This window comes from Phlebotomus argentipes, unplaced genomic scaffold (genome assembly GCF_947086385.1).
Source record: "Phlebotomus argentipes unplaced genomic scaffold, Phlebotomus argentipes genome assembly scaffold_4, whole genome shotgun sequence".
NCBI lineage: Eukaryota > Metazoa > Arthropoda > Insecta > Diptera > Psychodidae > Phlebotomus > Phlebotomus argentipes.
This window is the reverse complement of record NW_026776174.1, coordinates 2,974,068-2,990,808: the sequence shown is the minus strand read 5'-3', so window position 1 is coordinate 2,990,808 and position 16,741 is coordinate 2,974,068. Positions and strand designations below refer to the sequence as shown.

Below are 16,741 nucleotides of genomic sequence, written 5' to 3'. Positions count from 1 at the left end.
TTGGAAAGGGAAACGTTGGGCGTGGCACTTTCCCATTCAGTTTCACTTGTGAGCTTTTACGAGTCGCTCCATGAAAATTTCGGGGCAGCTGCTGACAACGACGTGAATACCAGCGAATTGCACTCGGGGATGATTATCCCTCACCCGCGCTTATCTGGCCTATTACTTGGCGGACAGTGATGAGGAGCTGGGGTTAATCAATTTGCCAGATTATTTCCACGATGTGATGAAAATTCATCCCTCGAAATTCTCCCAATTAATTTCAAAATTTCGCCCAGACAGCGTCACGAGACCAAAAGTCTATCTGAAATTTGGCATGAGAGCTTTTATGGTGGACTCATCATCCCCCCAAGAGTTGACACACTCTAAACGACTTTTTTCCCATTCGCAAATTTGACGAGCCCAGAATCAGAGATGTTCAACAAGAGATAAAACAACAGTCTCCAAAGTACATTTTCACTTTCAACTCACTTTTTGTGTGTGTGTGTGCTTTAAGGAGGAGAAAAAGGAGCTTAATATGATACTCCTTGACAAACTTCCGAGGGAAACCCAAGGAAAGCTTGAGCAGCTTAATGGTTTTGTGATTGTCTTGTGAGACAAGTTAATATGTATAAAATATTTGCTTTATAGAACACTGGAAATCCTGGAGTTTGTTCACACACTTTGATGAGGTTAAATTAAAAAAAGCATGAGTTTTAAAGCTAAAAAAACCCCCAATTGTTATTTAAACAGTATTTCTCCTACATTTCACATTCAGTGCTTATTTATCGAATTCCATTTGCATGTATGTTTTTGCTATTTATTTGTTTACTCAATTCCAGTAGCTGCACCTTTTTGCCGAGACACTCAATCCGAACCACAGTGGCTGTGAGAAAGCTCACTCAACTTTTCTCAAAAAAAGCCTCATGATACTTTTTGTGGCTGCCTTTTGTGCTTTTGATTGCGGTGTTTCCTTCCCCGTGAAAAACAACCTTCCTCGCCATCAGGTTTTCCGCGTGAAAAGAAAGTAGCTCAATGGCAAAACCACCCCAAGTGCCGCCTCAACTGAAAATACTGTAATTGCTCTTCTTCCCTTCACACTAAATCATTAATAAAACTTCAGCACACTTCGCCAGAGTACATATATCCATTGTAAGGCTCTCAGTGGGTGGCATTTGGGCGATGAATCACCCACTTGAGAATGATACACGGTCTGATCTCGTGGATTCTCAAGTGTGTCTCTCGCGCTGTGTTTAAACACCTGTCGACTGAGACGGTGTGCAAATAATTTGGAAGATGCTCGTTTTTGTGCTGATGTCTAGAATCCCCGCTGACGGTTGCCCACTAATCAATTTCCCACCCACTTTATGGCGTCACAGATTGGCCAATTCGTCATACGAGACAATCAAAAGTGACCTCCAATACGCTTTAGCGTGGATGTGAGCTGAGACTGATATAAAATGTGGAATTTATGATGAGCAATGTTTATGTTTTCAGGCAAATTATGAATAGATCAATTTTGGGAAAAGCACTCATTGAATATACGATGCACACCTACGTTAGGTCGAGAAATAGGCAGAAAAACTGGTTAAAATTTTAATGTGAGTGTCACGTATAAATAGAGAACATCATTCGTGTATATGCGAGGGTGGATTGAGTTGAGGCAAGTGCGAGAGAGGCCGTGGCGGCTAAACACACAACCATGAACAATTGACGAAGCGGTGGCGTCGTCGCATCTGAGCCGGCGACGTCCGTTCATCCCTCGACGGTGCAACTAGGCAAAGTGCAGCGGGTTAGTGGGCGGTATGTTGACACGATATCGTGAATGCAATCGATTTTGCGCCCCAAACACACTTTCACATGAAACACTCGCTCCCCATACTTAATCCCTCACGTGGCAACGACCAAACTGTGTCGGCGAGGTTAATTTGCGCGCCCAAGATTGTGAGGGTCGAGCAAGACGCGTTGCTTAATCTTCTAATGTACTTTGTAATTTTTTCCTTATCCTATTAGTGGACGTCTCATCGCGCCAGCCCACCAGCTTAATCCATCTCCATTCAATTATAGAGAACGATCCATCCTTGGACGATTCACTCAAGTGATTTTTTTGCACTCTCCCAGACAGAACACTCACGAATATTGAATGGCAGAGGGAATGATAACTACGCTTTTTGCTGCCACTAGGCAGATTTGCTGACAGCACAGATAAGAGATAAGAAGGCCTAATATTTGCGCGTAAGATAAATCCATGGGGAGACATGGTATTTGAGGAGAGACACTGTTGATCTTTCTAAGTAAACACATATTATTTTAGCTTTATTTCCGATATATGAAGCTACACTACAATCAATGATATGCTGCATTAATTAAATACGATTGAGTTTATTCCAACATTTTCCTTAAATCCAAATGCTCCTTAATCAATTGCGATCTACTCTGCTCTTAATTAGAAAATCAATTAAAGCAAACATTAACATTTCTGCTTTTGGATAAAAATGCATCCCAGCAGATTCGCGTTAGTCCTAATGACTGTCCTTTAATTCACTAAAATCCGAAGTGCTCTGCCAACTCCAGAGGCCATTTATTATCTTCCCCAAGAGACCATAATTCCTTATGTCCACAGAAATTAGTGAGTAATTGTTCTTTCATCTCTTGAGTGCTCTTCCCACAATTCAAAGTTGGCAATTAGTGAAAACATCCAATAAATTGGTGGTGTTGAAAGTTGAAAGACCATCGAGAGTGTAAAATGCCTTCGGAAAATCACAAAATAGCCAATCACAACAAGCTTTCCAATTTTCGTTCCAATCGTGAAAATTACACCCATTTTCCTTTTCCACGAATCGCACATAATTTTGATTACTATACAAAGCATTTTCTTATTGGTTTCAATGTAATTAAAGAGAAATAGAAGAAATTGCGATATGACGATGTTTATTGTGTTGAAAATAAACATTGAGCTCCGCAATCTTCTGATCCACCACTGGAGTTGGTCGTAAAAGAAATTATTTGTGTGCGATATATCAAGTTCTCAGTGTTTACAAATGTCTTTATTCGTAGTTCTTTCCATTATTATTGTTATGTGAGAAATATGATATCATTGAAAAGAGATATTTTATTGATTTATTAATAAAGACTTCCTCATCACTTAATTTGCGGCAAAGAGAGCTATTTAAATTCAAATCCTTCTATTGCCACATTAATTCAGGTGCGCCTTCAATCACGACCATGTCACTCTTTCCCTTTTTCAAATGGGGATTTTGCGAAAGTGCTCAAGAAGTTGGCAGAATTAATAACTCCCCAAGTTGAGTTTATTTAAAATTTCACAAATCTTGTCAACTTCGCCGTTCATTTTGCTGGCAAAAGCTTCACTAATACCCTTTGTTGCGCTCGATGGGGTGGAAAGTTTTTGCGGAATGTCGACTCACATAAACAGGTGGCATGAGGGCAAAATTCTCATCATTCTCGACGTCGCTCGGAAGAATTCGAGAATGTCGCGATAATTGTGTGTGATTTATCAAAATGTCCTCACAACTCTGCAAATTGCTACAAAGCTCTCGCGATGAGGGAACTTGCCCGAAAGCTGGCACGCGAGGTAATTTTTTGGCATTAACCGGGCATTCAGTTTGCTCCTCTTCCATCAATCTCTGGTGTACAAATTGAGGCAAGGAAATTCAATTACGCGATTTTCATTTTGCATCCTCTCGGGCTGTACTAATTAAATTACCAAATGCGGTGCTCTGGAGTGCCACGCGCTTTATACTTCTTCATCCTGGCAAGTTCGCCTTTGCGAAACAATAGAGGGGAAAAGCCAACAATTTGGAATATCTTTTAACACGATAAAACTTTGAGGAAACTTCTGCCTGCTCCTTTTTTTATTTATTCATTTTCACACCTCCCTAAGTGCTGTGTCATAATTTCCTCCTCGTTTCTGATAATAACGATAATAAGGTGAAAACGTGGGTCTTTGTATCGCAAAAAATCTCAACAACGTCGAAAATAACAATCATGATAATAATTCCTCAGCCGTAGTCGTATTCTGTGTGAATTGACTAAATTAGCGCCGAAAGTGATTTGGCGGGCGCATTGATGATGAAATGTACCCCCTTTTGGCATGGGAAAAGTAAGACGTGGGTATAAATACAGCTCTCAGCTGTCGCGCAATGCCGCTGAGAAATTGTGAGAAATCCTTTTATAGCTGATTGACGTCTGTTGCGAATGAAATATGACGACTTCACTTTGATGACATCATTCTGCTGTAAATCATTACTTGAACGCGAGGGAGTTAATCACGTCAGAATACTGGAAAATTGCGGATTTTTATTACCGCATTGGCTTTATCATAGCAAGAGAAAATGAATATGGCAAGACAACGGAGAAATTGTGACTCAATGTTACAGAATTGGATGATTTCATGTAATGCTGAAGCTTTGCTAAAGTGATCAAATTATTTCAAACAATCCTCCGGACGGAATAAGTTGTCGCAATGCGATATCTCATTGGATTACACACCAAATGAGTATTATTTATACTGCGAAAAGATAATGAACTGGAGTCTAGATGATAATCCATTGTAGTAAGACAGACATGCGGTAGAAAGATTAAGTCTTATTGCGAATTATGACGTTAGAATATTATTAGTAACCGCTTCGGTATTTCATGGCAATTATTTTTTTCTGTTCAAAGACCATGATATTGCCTGGAATCCATCAGCACTTATATTCCGTTCCACTTTAATTAAATGCATCACACAATCTTCAATGTACTTGACTTAGAGCATTTCTTATATGCTTGACTTCCATACAGTTAGTGTCATATCACCATCAGAGACAGGAGAGGCATCCTCTGAAGGAATGCAGTCGGAAGTTGGCGAAAAGTTAGTGGAAAGTTAGTGACGAATATGATTATGACAATTTCAGCAAAGTTTCCACTTTAATGTTATTACGCTGAGTTATTACACATCTCATGATGAGATATTGAGAGAATGTGCAGAGTGGAAATGATACAACTTTTCTAATTCCGCCGCTGGCCCTGTGCCTGGGGATTTGTGGGTGGCCGGGTGGCTGAGCCGCACTGCAGTGTGGGCCACCCTTTTTTTATTTGCGTGCCACCACACTACTGGTGAGGTAAATCCCCGAGTGGTACGTGTTTATATTACGAAAATGACCCGGCCGAGTTGAAAGATTTCCGCCGGATTGCCGAGGGGATGCGGTCTTCCCAGTGCCGGAGGTCGAGGGAAAAATGGCCCACGGGGAGAGACTAAACGAAACACACATTAAGTGAGTGGAAATAGCGCATACATCAGAATGAAGGAAATTCAACTTGTTCTGCTGACCACGAAGTCATCCGAAGGGTGTGGTAGGGGTAGAAAAATCGACGATTTCTACTCGGGAAAAGATACCCAAAATCATCTGACACACTTTTTCATTCATCCCTCCGGGGGAATACTAGCTGGCTTTTACGATTACGGAAAAATCAATGCAAATCCATGTTAAAGAAGGCGTTCAATTTGCCAAATACAAAAAAAATTATGGAGAGCATGCCAAACCACGTTCGGTGCAATAGATAAATCTATGAATATTTTATACTCATGCATATATCATATTTTCAAAAATTCAAATGCTTTTAAACTATTATTGTTTTTTTTTATCTGCAACACAGCAAAACAGGATTCCATATTAATCTGCTGAGGGACGAATTGCAACCTCGACACTGTGCATCAATTATTCATTTCACGCTGTTAACCCCTCGACGGACGGCGGAAATTCGAGACAAAGACGCCCTGAGAATTTCCACTCTTCTCCTTTTATAAGCGAAATTCAAGAAGTTGAAGGGGGGAACAAGAGGCGGACAAGAAATGCGATGAAAAATACGCGCAATTATTTTGATTTTGACTTGCCCATCCGTTTCTTGCGTCTGAAGTGAGTGAGAGCAAGAAAAGTGGCCGAAAAGGAGGAAACAAATGAGAGATGCGTAATTTCCACATCCTCATGGACTCTCGGTGGCGAAAATTTTCCACTGACAGACTTGCGAAAGACAATAAAGTGCTGGTAAGCTTTCCAGCCAATATTGAATTACCATTGCCTGCCACATTATCTCTCTCACGGTATCAATTCCTGCCACCCCTTTCGACATTAGGGCACCACTCCCAACTCACGAGATTGCAGGAAGACCATGACGATAAATCCTACTTTTTCAGTGGATGGAATCGATTACCCGCCTGTTCGTTTGTGACTCCTTCTGCGTTTCCTCTGGCATCCCTTCGATGCCGTCTTTATCTTCAGAACTGCGCCACAACATTTTTATAGCGTAACATCAAAATAGCGTCAAAATTGCAGGCAAGGATCGCCAATTTAATTTTCCTTATGGCTTCTTGAGTGAATTTCTTTCACACACAGTCGCAGAGTCATGTCAGTGTCGAGAGCGACGCCTTTGCTCACACGTGAATCTCTGGAGAAAACTCAATTGAGATTTCAATTATACTGTTATTGACATATTTTCTCGCCTTATTGCATTTTATGAGTCTTCCTCCAATTTTCAACCCGACATCACCCCGTTCAGAACAACACCCTCGTGGAATGTGCTGCAAAATACTGTGCTTTTAGGGTGATTACACTTTTTCCTCGAGTACTCAAGGTGTAAACAACTTCCACTGTTATCTGGCTGCTTTGAAACACAGTGATACGATTTGTCTTCACATGATTACCCATTTGCCAGGGAAATTAAGCAGAATGTGCTACAAATTTGTGGAATTTACACAATTCTAAAGCCGCTGTGAGGTGAGATTACAGAGAATATCAACACAAGAGCCCCGAATAGGTGAACACCAATTGTTAAAACTGAATTTGCTTCCTCTAATTTATGTTTTTGCAATTAAAGTCTGCTCAGACTTTTATGTATATGTATTGTGTCAAATAGTAAAAACACTAAAACTTTTTAAGAACAATTTATTGATCTAGGAAGTTTCAAAAGTCGTTTTTGGAGAAACTTTTCGTTAATTGTACATAAATTCTATGAACATTTTCGTTCATGAGAAAGGAAAATGTCCAACGAGAAACATGAATATTAACACGAAAACTATTTTAATAAATGAGAATGCTGTGAAATATAAAAAAGAAAACCTTTTAAACGCTCACTGTGAACGTGTGAAGCATTTTAATAGTCCTCATTGTCCTGATGATGTTACAAAAACATATTTCATTTTAATTTACACCCAGGATTTTCCCACTCGCAGAAGTGTGGAAAAGTGAAGAGTGGAAAATTCAGAAATCATGCTAAAGTACCTCAATTCCGCATTCGTGCCACGATAAAATTAATTCCTATCCTAAATCCCCAAGTAAAACCACTCAAAGAGATACTTCTCCGAAACAACACCCTCGCATAGCTTCTTTGCTGATAATATCGATGCCTTTCCTTTTTAGCGCCTGAGCGAAAAAAGCGCATTCCAGCGAAAAGTTTTCGCAGCACTCGCGAGAGAGGAGTGAAATTGGAAAAGTTTTCACTGGTGGATTGATGTGTGTGCGTGTATATCATTAAAATGTGAGCAATTTTTTCATCTTTGGATGAAGTCGGTGAATTTTGCTGAGCAGAAAAAAGGCGCTAAAAAGGAAAATATGGTAAAGGCAAATAATGACGGATTTGTTTGAAGAACTCCTAATCTCGCACGTCGGAAAATCCATGCGGCATTTTCAATGTCAACCCCCTTTTTCGGTGTTATGTCTCCAACCACCCACTCACTTTAAGTTAATGTAGTCATGCAATGGCACATTATTCATTGACTCTAAGTATCTTATTATTTATTCAAACAGAACAACCATTTAGTTAGGTGGATTTGCCTCCCTCGTGTGTGTGTGCGCCTTTGATACCACTCTGGAATTCGACACGAGGAAATCTCCCAAGGAATTCTCGAAGCTCGTGAGAGAGAAACACGAAGAAGTTGTTTATACTCCACAAGCTACAAGCAGAAAGCTCTGCCCTTTATCCACTCGTCGGACTTGGCAATTTGCATTGTATGCGAAATGAAAAGATGATACAATAAATTGAATTGGGAAAATTGTAAATTTCCTCTCTACAGCAATGTCGCCATGAACAGAGGCAGAAGCAGAAGGATAATTTTATTGATCTTCCTTTTCATGCAATTCGCAGACCATGTCGTTTATTGGATCTTCCTTGTTTCCATGGTGAAGAACAATATTTAATAGAAATTGATACAATGGCAATATTGGCTGACAGCGCATATAATGACATTGGGAGACGTAAAGGAGTTTCGTCACACTGATATGACTTTTCCTTCAATAAAGCGGGTAAATCATTGCTCAATGAGAAAATTTTCCGCCCGAATAATAAACTTGATGGCAATAAATTAAATTTAGGACTCTTTCAGTGAGCAGGGGAATCTGTAAAATTCAATTTGATATAAATTGTAATTAGTAAACACAAGAGACAGCCTACATACTTTAATTAGAGATATAATTAAGACCGATTTTCGGGAGAAAAAGGTACAATTAATGTCTTTTTACAATGTAATTGGATACTCAATTCCAATACGCGAGCGAAGAACATTTACAAACAGTTGCAAATATTAATTGCAGTAGTAATTTTAAAATTATAGTAAATCCTTCATTTATAATTTTCAAAACAAAAATACACACAATATCCTTTCTCACGTTGCTCCAAGGAAGCTATTTTTACCTACAAAATGTACACTTGACCGCAAGCATTAAAGTTTCGTTACTTTTCAGAGACACCGCGACAGAGCACGAAATCGCAGCCAAGTGGATGAAATAATCAACGATAAAGTCGCTGGTTTATGTGTCTCAACTGTGAAGGCCAAGACGACAATTTTACCCTAAAAAAAATCCATATAGTAATTCATTGATACACTTTTGTGTCTCCACGCTAACAATCATGATCAAACTGTTACGAAATTATTTTCCCGAAAGTCGCGCACAAAAATTCCTGCCTTCGTCGAAGGTCCCTCAGACTGTGTCACCGTGTTTATAGCGCTTCATGTCGTTTTTGCCCGCTACTGTTTCGGGATAGGAGCAGATTTTTAGATAATGACGCTCAGCTCATACAATAATAATCGTAAATCAGTCTTGTTAGATTTAGAGTTTTTTCCCTGCACAACCATCGTAAAAAACCGTTTGACTCTCTTTGTGATTTATGTGGCTCAAACATCGTGCAAATGCGGAGGGAATTCGGGGAAAAACAAGTGGACTGCTATTGGCTAAGGGCGTCTTAATCCCATATAAATCCACACACTGATTGTCACTGACTTAATGTTGAGAACCACGAAAAATGCGAGATCCCTCGTTCGTCATTTCACACGTCGCGACCTTCTCGTAATTGAGTTTTCACCATCTCTCCTAGAGATAGACGTAGTCGATAAAGTGACCCAATTTTTGGCGTCTTGTAGGAAAATGTCACGCAATTTTAGTGCGAATTGCAAGTGAGAGAATTTTTCATACAAATTTTGCGGAAATTTTTCACAATTCGCAACTTTAGGACATTCAATCTCGCGAAAATGACCTAAACTTCTCAACCACGTGAATTCACCATGGGAAATTTATCGTGCTATTCGCATAGAAACAACCTGATTCGGGAGCAAAGCAGAGAAAAAATTTTGTATAGTATAGTGTTGATAAAACTTCAAATAATTCCGTGCACAACGAAATTGTTATCATCATGAATGAGCGCTGCAGCACGGGAAATGCAAAAAAAAACTCAAAAATGTTCTACACCAATTAGCACTGATAAAGAAGCGGTTTCTGCGTAGCAAAAACTTCGGATATTGTGTAACAAAACTAAGCGATTGCATTTCTATGGTTTTGTATCTAAGAGGAAAAAAACAGTCTTTATTTTATTCTCTATTATTGGGATTTCCAGTAAAGCAGCTATAAAATGACACAATAGTCTTCTTTCTGATCGCATTTACCCTATATCTCATTATCGGAGGTTGAGAGAAAAATTAAAGGTCGAAGCACTAACATTATGCTTATTGAATGTTAATGTACTAAATTCTGATGAAGAGAAAAACCTCCATAGCAAAGCTCGATACAAATAAAAAATTGATAAATTAGTCATATTCAATCCACAGATATAATTTGAGCATTGTTTTCCAATCCATTTGTTCACACTGTGCGATAGAATATGTTTTTCAACTAATGTACTGAATAGTATTAGGAAAAAGTGCCATTAATAATTTCTCCAATATTATTTAGCATTTCCAGAGAGCCAAATGGCAAGTGCCGCCGATATGTATCAAAATTTCACGTATGCGAAGACGTAGAGACGATGGTTCTCTTTTCGGTCTGTGCCAATGAATTGCTTCATGTGACAGGGTATATATTATTTGAGAGTGAGAAAATGCAAAAGAGCCAAATAAAGTGCGCAATAATGGCAAAGATTCAATCTCAGCGATGACGAGTGTGCAAGGAGCGAAGACATTGAGTGGCACTCGTAAGGAATTAATGTGCCTGACAATACGGGTTCAATGGCGAATGAGAATTATTGACAGTGCAGAGGAGACATGTCGATTAGGTCGTGCTATCAATTCCCCCACTGCAGATAAATTAATCACTGCGATAGGAATGTGCTGTATGCGGCCAAGACGGACGTCATCGGCGGGGGAAAATATGGTCACCGAAGACACGCGTCCGATGTGACGCCAGAAACCTGCAATCTTATCACTTGTCAGCGTTTTCGATGGTCAGGGAGCTTTCACGAAGCCACGCGAGAAATGCTGAAGCAGTGACTGAAGGAATTTCACAAGGTGCCCAGAAACGAACGGCCAGAATCTCGTGGTCGCCAGAATGGTGACCGCTCAGGCGAATCCGATATTATAAATATGTCCCTCTCTGTATATGTGAGTCTCCCAAAATATCCCAGGCCACAGAGATTGTTCAACAGTGCGGTCCCATCGAATGGCGGCCCGCCAAGAAATCCACCGTCCACTCGAGAGTCGCACTTTTGAAATTCGTGCTCTCCATTGTTCTCACCACTTCTCGGTGGGTTTTACTGCCCAATAATTGCCGCTCACCATATCATAAACTCGTACGACGCTTGGTCACTGATCCCGACCCCAGGCCCACCCCAAACCCCCGTCCGCCGCCCGTCCAAGGGGTTATTTGCCCAAATCACGACACCCAGCCATTCGGCAGCGACAGAGCCTCCCTCAGATCGACATTTCGGCAGTTCCCAGGTAAGCGGCAGTGCCACGGTACTCCCAGCCAAGGTCACTGTTACGACAATCGATTGAGTAATAGGCCTAGAGGTAGCGCGTGAACGCTTGGGCCAAAGGGGCGGGTAATTGGCCAAACACACGCCACCCCGTGCAGCCGGCGTGGCCCAATTTCTGAAGGCCCGCATCGGTGTTTATGTTAAAGAGGTCAGCGCAAGGGTTACACATCCAAGGGGTCTTCACGCCCCCGCTCACACTGCCTGGAACATCAGCAACCTTGAGTGATTTATTGTGCCGCCCCTATATGCTAAACTCCCCTCGTTTCTCCCAACAAACTTTGCAGTATCTGGCAACTTCTTCGGGGCTCATGTTTCTTTTCCTGCGAAGTGACGTGAGCTTGCCTCTGAACTTTCTCCCCCAATTGTTGCGGGGGAGACAATCATTGTTTTTCCTTGCTCCGCTTCGGCACGAGAAGAAGCAAGAAAAATAAAATAATATTTTCCTTCATATTTTCAGACATTGACTCTCAGGAAGCTTCAAGTATTTGCGGCATTTACTCAACATGATACAGAGGAGGATTTAGCCAAATCAATGGAGATTTTGGTCTCGTGCAAATTCATATGCATCTCAATATAATCATTATGAAATTACTTGCCAATGTAATTACTTAATGCTAATATGATTTGCACAAATTGCTCATACTCAACTACAGCTAATGAGGAGCTTTTGGGTAAACTATAGGCACTTGACTCGTGGCAAACGTTACATTAATATTTAACTTTAATGTGTGCTGAATTCTACCGTATCAGATACATTAATTTATACAGAACAAAAAAAAATCCAAAAATGGTCGTGAATGCAAATAAATTGCAACTTGCAATGTGTTGTAATTCTGTATAAATTCAGTCAATTAATTTACATGAATTTGAATTGTGTTTCACCCATAAATACGCAGCGACAAGCGGAGTCAAGTGAAATTTCGAGGGATTGAAACATATTCCATTCACGAGAGCTTCCCACCCTTTTGGGGGCCAGCGGGGTTGGACAGGGAGACCCTCGTGGGCTCGCATGTAAGTTGTGTTGAAACATTATTCAACCCGAGAGAGGCCCACGGCAAAAAATGTCGCTCTCTCTCTCTCACTCTCGTCCGCTTGTAGTTGGGAAATCTGATTCTGTTGGACGATGATGGTGTCTGCATAAATAAAGCGCAGATGAAAATGTGGATTAGTGGAGAGATTTTCGGTGGCACAAACTTTTATCCACCCAGAAATTTAATAACACAGATCACCTATTCAAGAGGGACTGCATGCATGCGCCTAAAATGTCCACACACAGTGCAGCCCCGAGGAGAATGCTCCCGAAATGCAATTTCCCCTCGTTGAAATAGTCACACAAAATGCTGGCAAAGTTGTTATCTCAATTTCAGAAGAGGTCGCAAATAATTTTCGGCGCTCTGTGCGCTCAAAAGAGGCATTTTATGTCGTGAACATTGCAAATTCTGATGAATGACTATGCGATGCGAATTGAAAAACAAAACAGGAAAAACCACTCATTTGCAGATGGAAAATGTAAAGAGCAAGTATGCTTATTGAAATATAATTATGAAGAATTTATTAAGAAAACATTTTGCAATCACAGTGCTGAAGTCATCAAGGTTAGTCTCAATTTAATTAAATCGTTTACCCAACTCAATGGACATATAGAGAAAAGACACGGTATATTCCGAAGGTTTTGCGATATCTAACTTGGGTCAAGTTCAAAGCAACTGTGAAGAAGTCTTATTACCAAGAGTGACTCTTGTGTATCACGTGGTGTTTTTCATCTTAGCTTCTAATTAGGAAATCCTGTGCGAGAGCTTTCGGCTGAGAGAATGTAAAAAGTAATGGAAGGACTCACTCAATTTCGTTGTTGTCAAACTCCAGCTCTCCTTGAAGGGGTTCATAGTCCTTTCCCGCCTTGGCGGTTCCGTCCTCCGCCCAGTACGGCACGATCACTTTTCCGCGCGCGCCCGAGAAGCGCTGCACTTTGATCTCGTACGTGCCCACGGACTCAACGACTTCGTGATCTTTGGAGCTGAACGCGAAGATGCCACCGTGATCGTCATCGAGGATCATAACGGTGGCGACTTTGGGTGTTGCGAGAATGGCCGGGTCGGAGACATTACTGAGGCGCACATAGAAGTGTTCATCCTGCTCGAACACCTCGTCGTCGATTACTTCAATGGAGAAGCGCTGCTCATCGACTCCGGGCGCGAATGTCAGTGTTCCCTTCTTTCCCACGTAGTCGCTGCCCGCCTCGGCGGACCCGTCCTCCGTCTCGAAATCGACAGTAATGTGACACGAAAGATCTCCGCGGCGCACGACACGCACCTCAAACTCCCCGCAGTTCTCCATGACAGTGTAGTGGCCAGGTTCGAAGAACACCTTGCAGATGTTGTCGTCGTCCACCTCGTCGATGTCCACGCGCTGCAGCTCGGCCTTCACCTCGCTGAGGTCGCTCTGCGCGCGTTCGGAGATCTTCCGCATAATATTACCGCTACCCATCATCTTGCGGGTAGCTTGAATGCGATAGAATGCCCGAGACTTGGGTCCGCGATTCATCAGCTGCTCCTGCGCCATCACCTCCAGGTTCTCCAGGTCGTGCTGCGGATACTTCTTCCGCAGATCCTTCAGCGTGGATATGTACTCGCGACGCGCCTCCTCGAAGTCATTGATCTCCTGCGACACGTCGCCATTCTCCTCCAACACCTTGAGACCATCCTCGCGATTGTTCATCTCTAGGCCCGCATCACCCTCAACCTGGACTATCACACCGCGCTTATTCATGCGATACTGCTTCCCGATGTACTTATAGATCAGGAGACGTTTGTCAGCAATATAGGCCGTGAGCACGGTGGCAGGGAAGAAGAGGAACGTGAGGAAGCCCTCCCACACATCCACGCGGCCCGGTGTGACTTGGGCCAGGATCAGGTAGAGCCAAATGTACGCGAACACCGACCACGTGGCCGTCACGAAGAATACACGCAAGTGCTTGATCTTGCGCACTTCCCCCTTGGGGATCACCATCACGCAGATGGCAATGATCACGAAGAGGTTGTACGCGGCTGAGCCCACGATGGTGCCGGGTCCCAGGTCGCCCGCCTTGAAGTTCTTCGCGATGATCTCAATGATGGACAGCAGGATCTCCGGGGCGCTCGAGCCGAGGGCCATCAGGGTGAGATTGGCCACAGTCTCGTTCCACACGCGCACCACCACGATCTGCGTCTCGCCGTCGGGCTTGCGGATCTTCACCTCCTTCTCCTTGGACGTGATCACCTCGATGGCCGCCATGAAGCGGTCACTCACTATCGACACGCCGATAAAGAGGTAGATCATCACGAGGAAGTACACGAGACCGCGTGAGAAGCGATCGCCGAACGTGAGATTGCTCGTCGGCTGCCACACGGGCACGAGCAGTCCATCTTCGCACTCACTGTCGCTGCTCTCCACGGTGGCATTGTTGTCAGCCGCCGCCACGGCCGCGATTGCCACGCACAGAAGCACTACCGCGTTCCGCATGGTGGCTCTATTCCGCCAAAATCAGTACACACAATACAAATACACCCTGTAGACCTGCAGGGGCGGCGAGGATCACTCGCGATCTCTTGTCAGCTCGGCGATCTTGAGCGCTGCGCGCTTGTTGTGACGACGGCGGTGATTGAGAGTGATTGAGAAGAGGTCGGCGATCAACACCCAATTTCGCCTCACACACGCACACACTGTTCTCTCTCGCCCTCCCACGACCTCGCGATCACTGGTCGATTGATTGTTTGGCCGCCCAGTCGAGAGCGGATGCTGGATGTGGAGATTAACTCACTGATAACGCGCGATGGGCCCAGGAAGCTGGGCCAAGAGTTCCATATTTAGGTGCACCAACACACAAAAATAGATCGCGATCGCGCCTCTGCAACTGATGCGTTCCCTCCGATCACACACCACAGATTTCGCACCGCACACCGTACAAATTCAATCTCTCACTCTTTCTCGCTATCTCGCCTTGGTGCGTGGAGCACGCAGAGCGCGAATCCCTCAATGGAGAATGTCTCCGGTGAAAATTTTCCAATCAACTTCGCACACAAACCGTGTTTGGAAAAGCGGCTTGATCGACGCGCTCTTTTTGACACACTTCAATCCAGCGACCTTATTCACTATGCCGATATACTGGGTGGCTTCCTCACGGGTTATCTCTCGTGCAATGTTTGAGAATGCTATAAATACAGTCGAAGCTATTTTCACCTTGTCCACTAAAAATAATCCCCGTTTCGCGAAAGCGCGCGCTCCTCAGCGTGAAGACAAATGACAACAGCTGATCACGATCATCGATCACACTCACGCCCCGTCAGCGATCCTCTCCTGCGCCCAGTGCATCATCAACTGGGTCTCAAGGTGTTCTCCAGTCCCACACTTTGGCAAGACTGTCTTATCAGGCCGCTCTAATCGGTCACCACACGCACGACTTGAGTATTCCCGATCGAGTCACACTCCTTTACTGTGATTCTCAACTCCCCATTCACCAAACTATTATCGGCCCGTTTTACCACAGCCGTCTTGCTCGGTGGCTATTTTTAGCCCCATCTCGCGCGCTCTTCACACACGGATTCCTCGCCCAACCTCGCACTGCACACCCTCGGGTGGCACAGCCCAAGTCCTTCACTCTGTGGCAGGATGCGTCGAGACTCCAGCCGATCACTCCACACCACGTGCTGCGATCACCGCGCTTCACACCTGCGGCCTATTTATAACTGAGCTCCCGCGACCGCGGAGAGACTGTGCCTCGTGCTCGATCCTCCTGACCGTGGGGCGGCAGGGACCTGAACTCCAGGGCGGATTTGCAGTTCCTATTGTCCCGCGAGAGGAGGCGTGGCGGAAGAGAGGACCAGAACAGGACCAGAAGAGAGGTGCCTCAGGCTAAGAATATAACCGAACACCGCGCACCGTCGCGATCGAGTTGAACTGACTCTCCCGACTGACTGCTAACTCGCGAGCCCGACCGTTCGCGACTGAGGCGACGCCAGAACCTCCACGCGCGCCAAGGTGTGCCTCCAGAGCCCCGTCGACTTGGGTGCACCTTGTGGGCGCCACAGCAGGAGGGTAAAAAACAGAACTGGGGAGAACTGTGCCGTGAAGCAGAGAGACAGACGTCGCGATGCGCTCTCGTCGTCGAGTCGACTGATGGGCGCACCGTCGCGGATGGGTGAAGTTCGCGCAAATTTGAGACACAGAGAGAGGCCAGTTCTTTTCCCTCATCACATTTCACTCTCAGAGAACGCGCTGAGAGCGCTCTTGCGATTGCATGCGAATTCAGATGTGCCCGAGAGCGCGCATTCGCACTCTCAGTGCGCCTCTCTCGGCCAATTCGCTCTCTCGCCTCTCACTCTCTCTCTCTCTCTCTCTCACATTCTATGACTCTGGAGGGAGAAACACGACACTTCAGCAGAGACACCCACCCTTCGGAGAGATCTCTTATCTTACTGTAGAATCTCTTAAAAGATGTGTTTTCCGAACAAGAGTGAAACAACCCTTGGTGTACTCACACTTGTATTCC

At 43.9% G+C, this 16,741-nt stretch overlaps 1 protein-coding gene across 1 annotated transcript in view; it reads right to left on the bottom strand.

Annotated features, from left to right (window-relative positions):
• The window catches only part of LOC132257581 (sodium/calcium exchanger 1), a 95,983-nt gene extending 80,128 nt beyond the window's left edge, over positions 1-15,855 (bottom strand). The window contains exons 1-2 of the mRNA XM_059754550.1: positions 13,906-15,855; positions 13,055-13,875 (exon numbers count right to left, since the gene is read on the bottom strand). Of these exons, the coding sequence (XP_059610533.1) occupies positions 13,055-13,875; positions 13,906-14,715 (1,631 nt within the window). The 5' untranslated portion in view covers positions 14,716-15,855. The remainder of the gene's footprint in view (positions 1-13,054; positions 13,876-13,905) is intronic.
• Between the last annotated feature and the right edge of the window lie 886 nt (positions 15,856-16,741).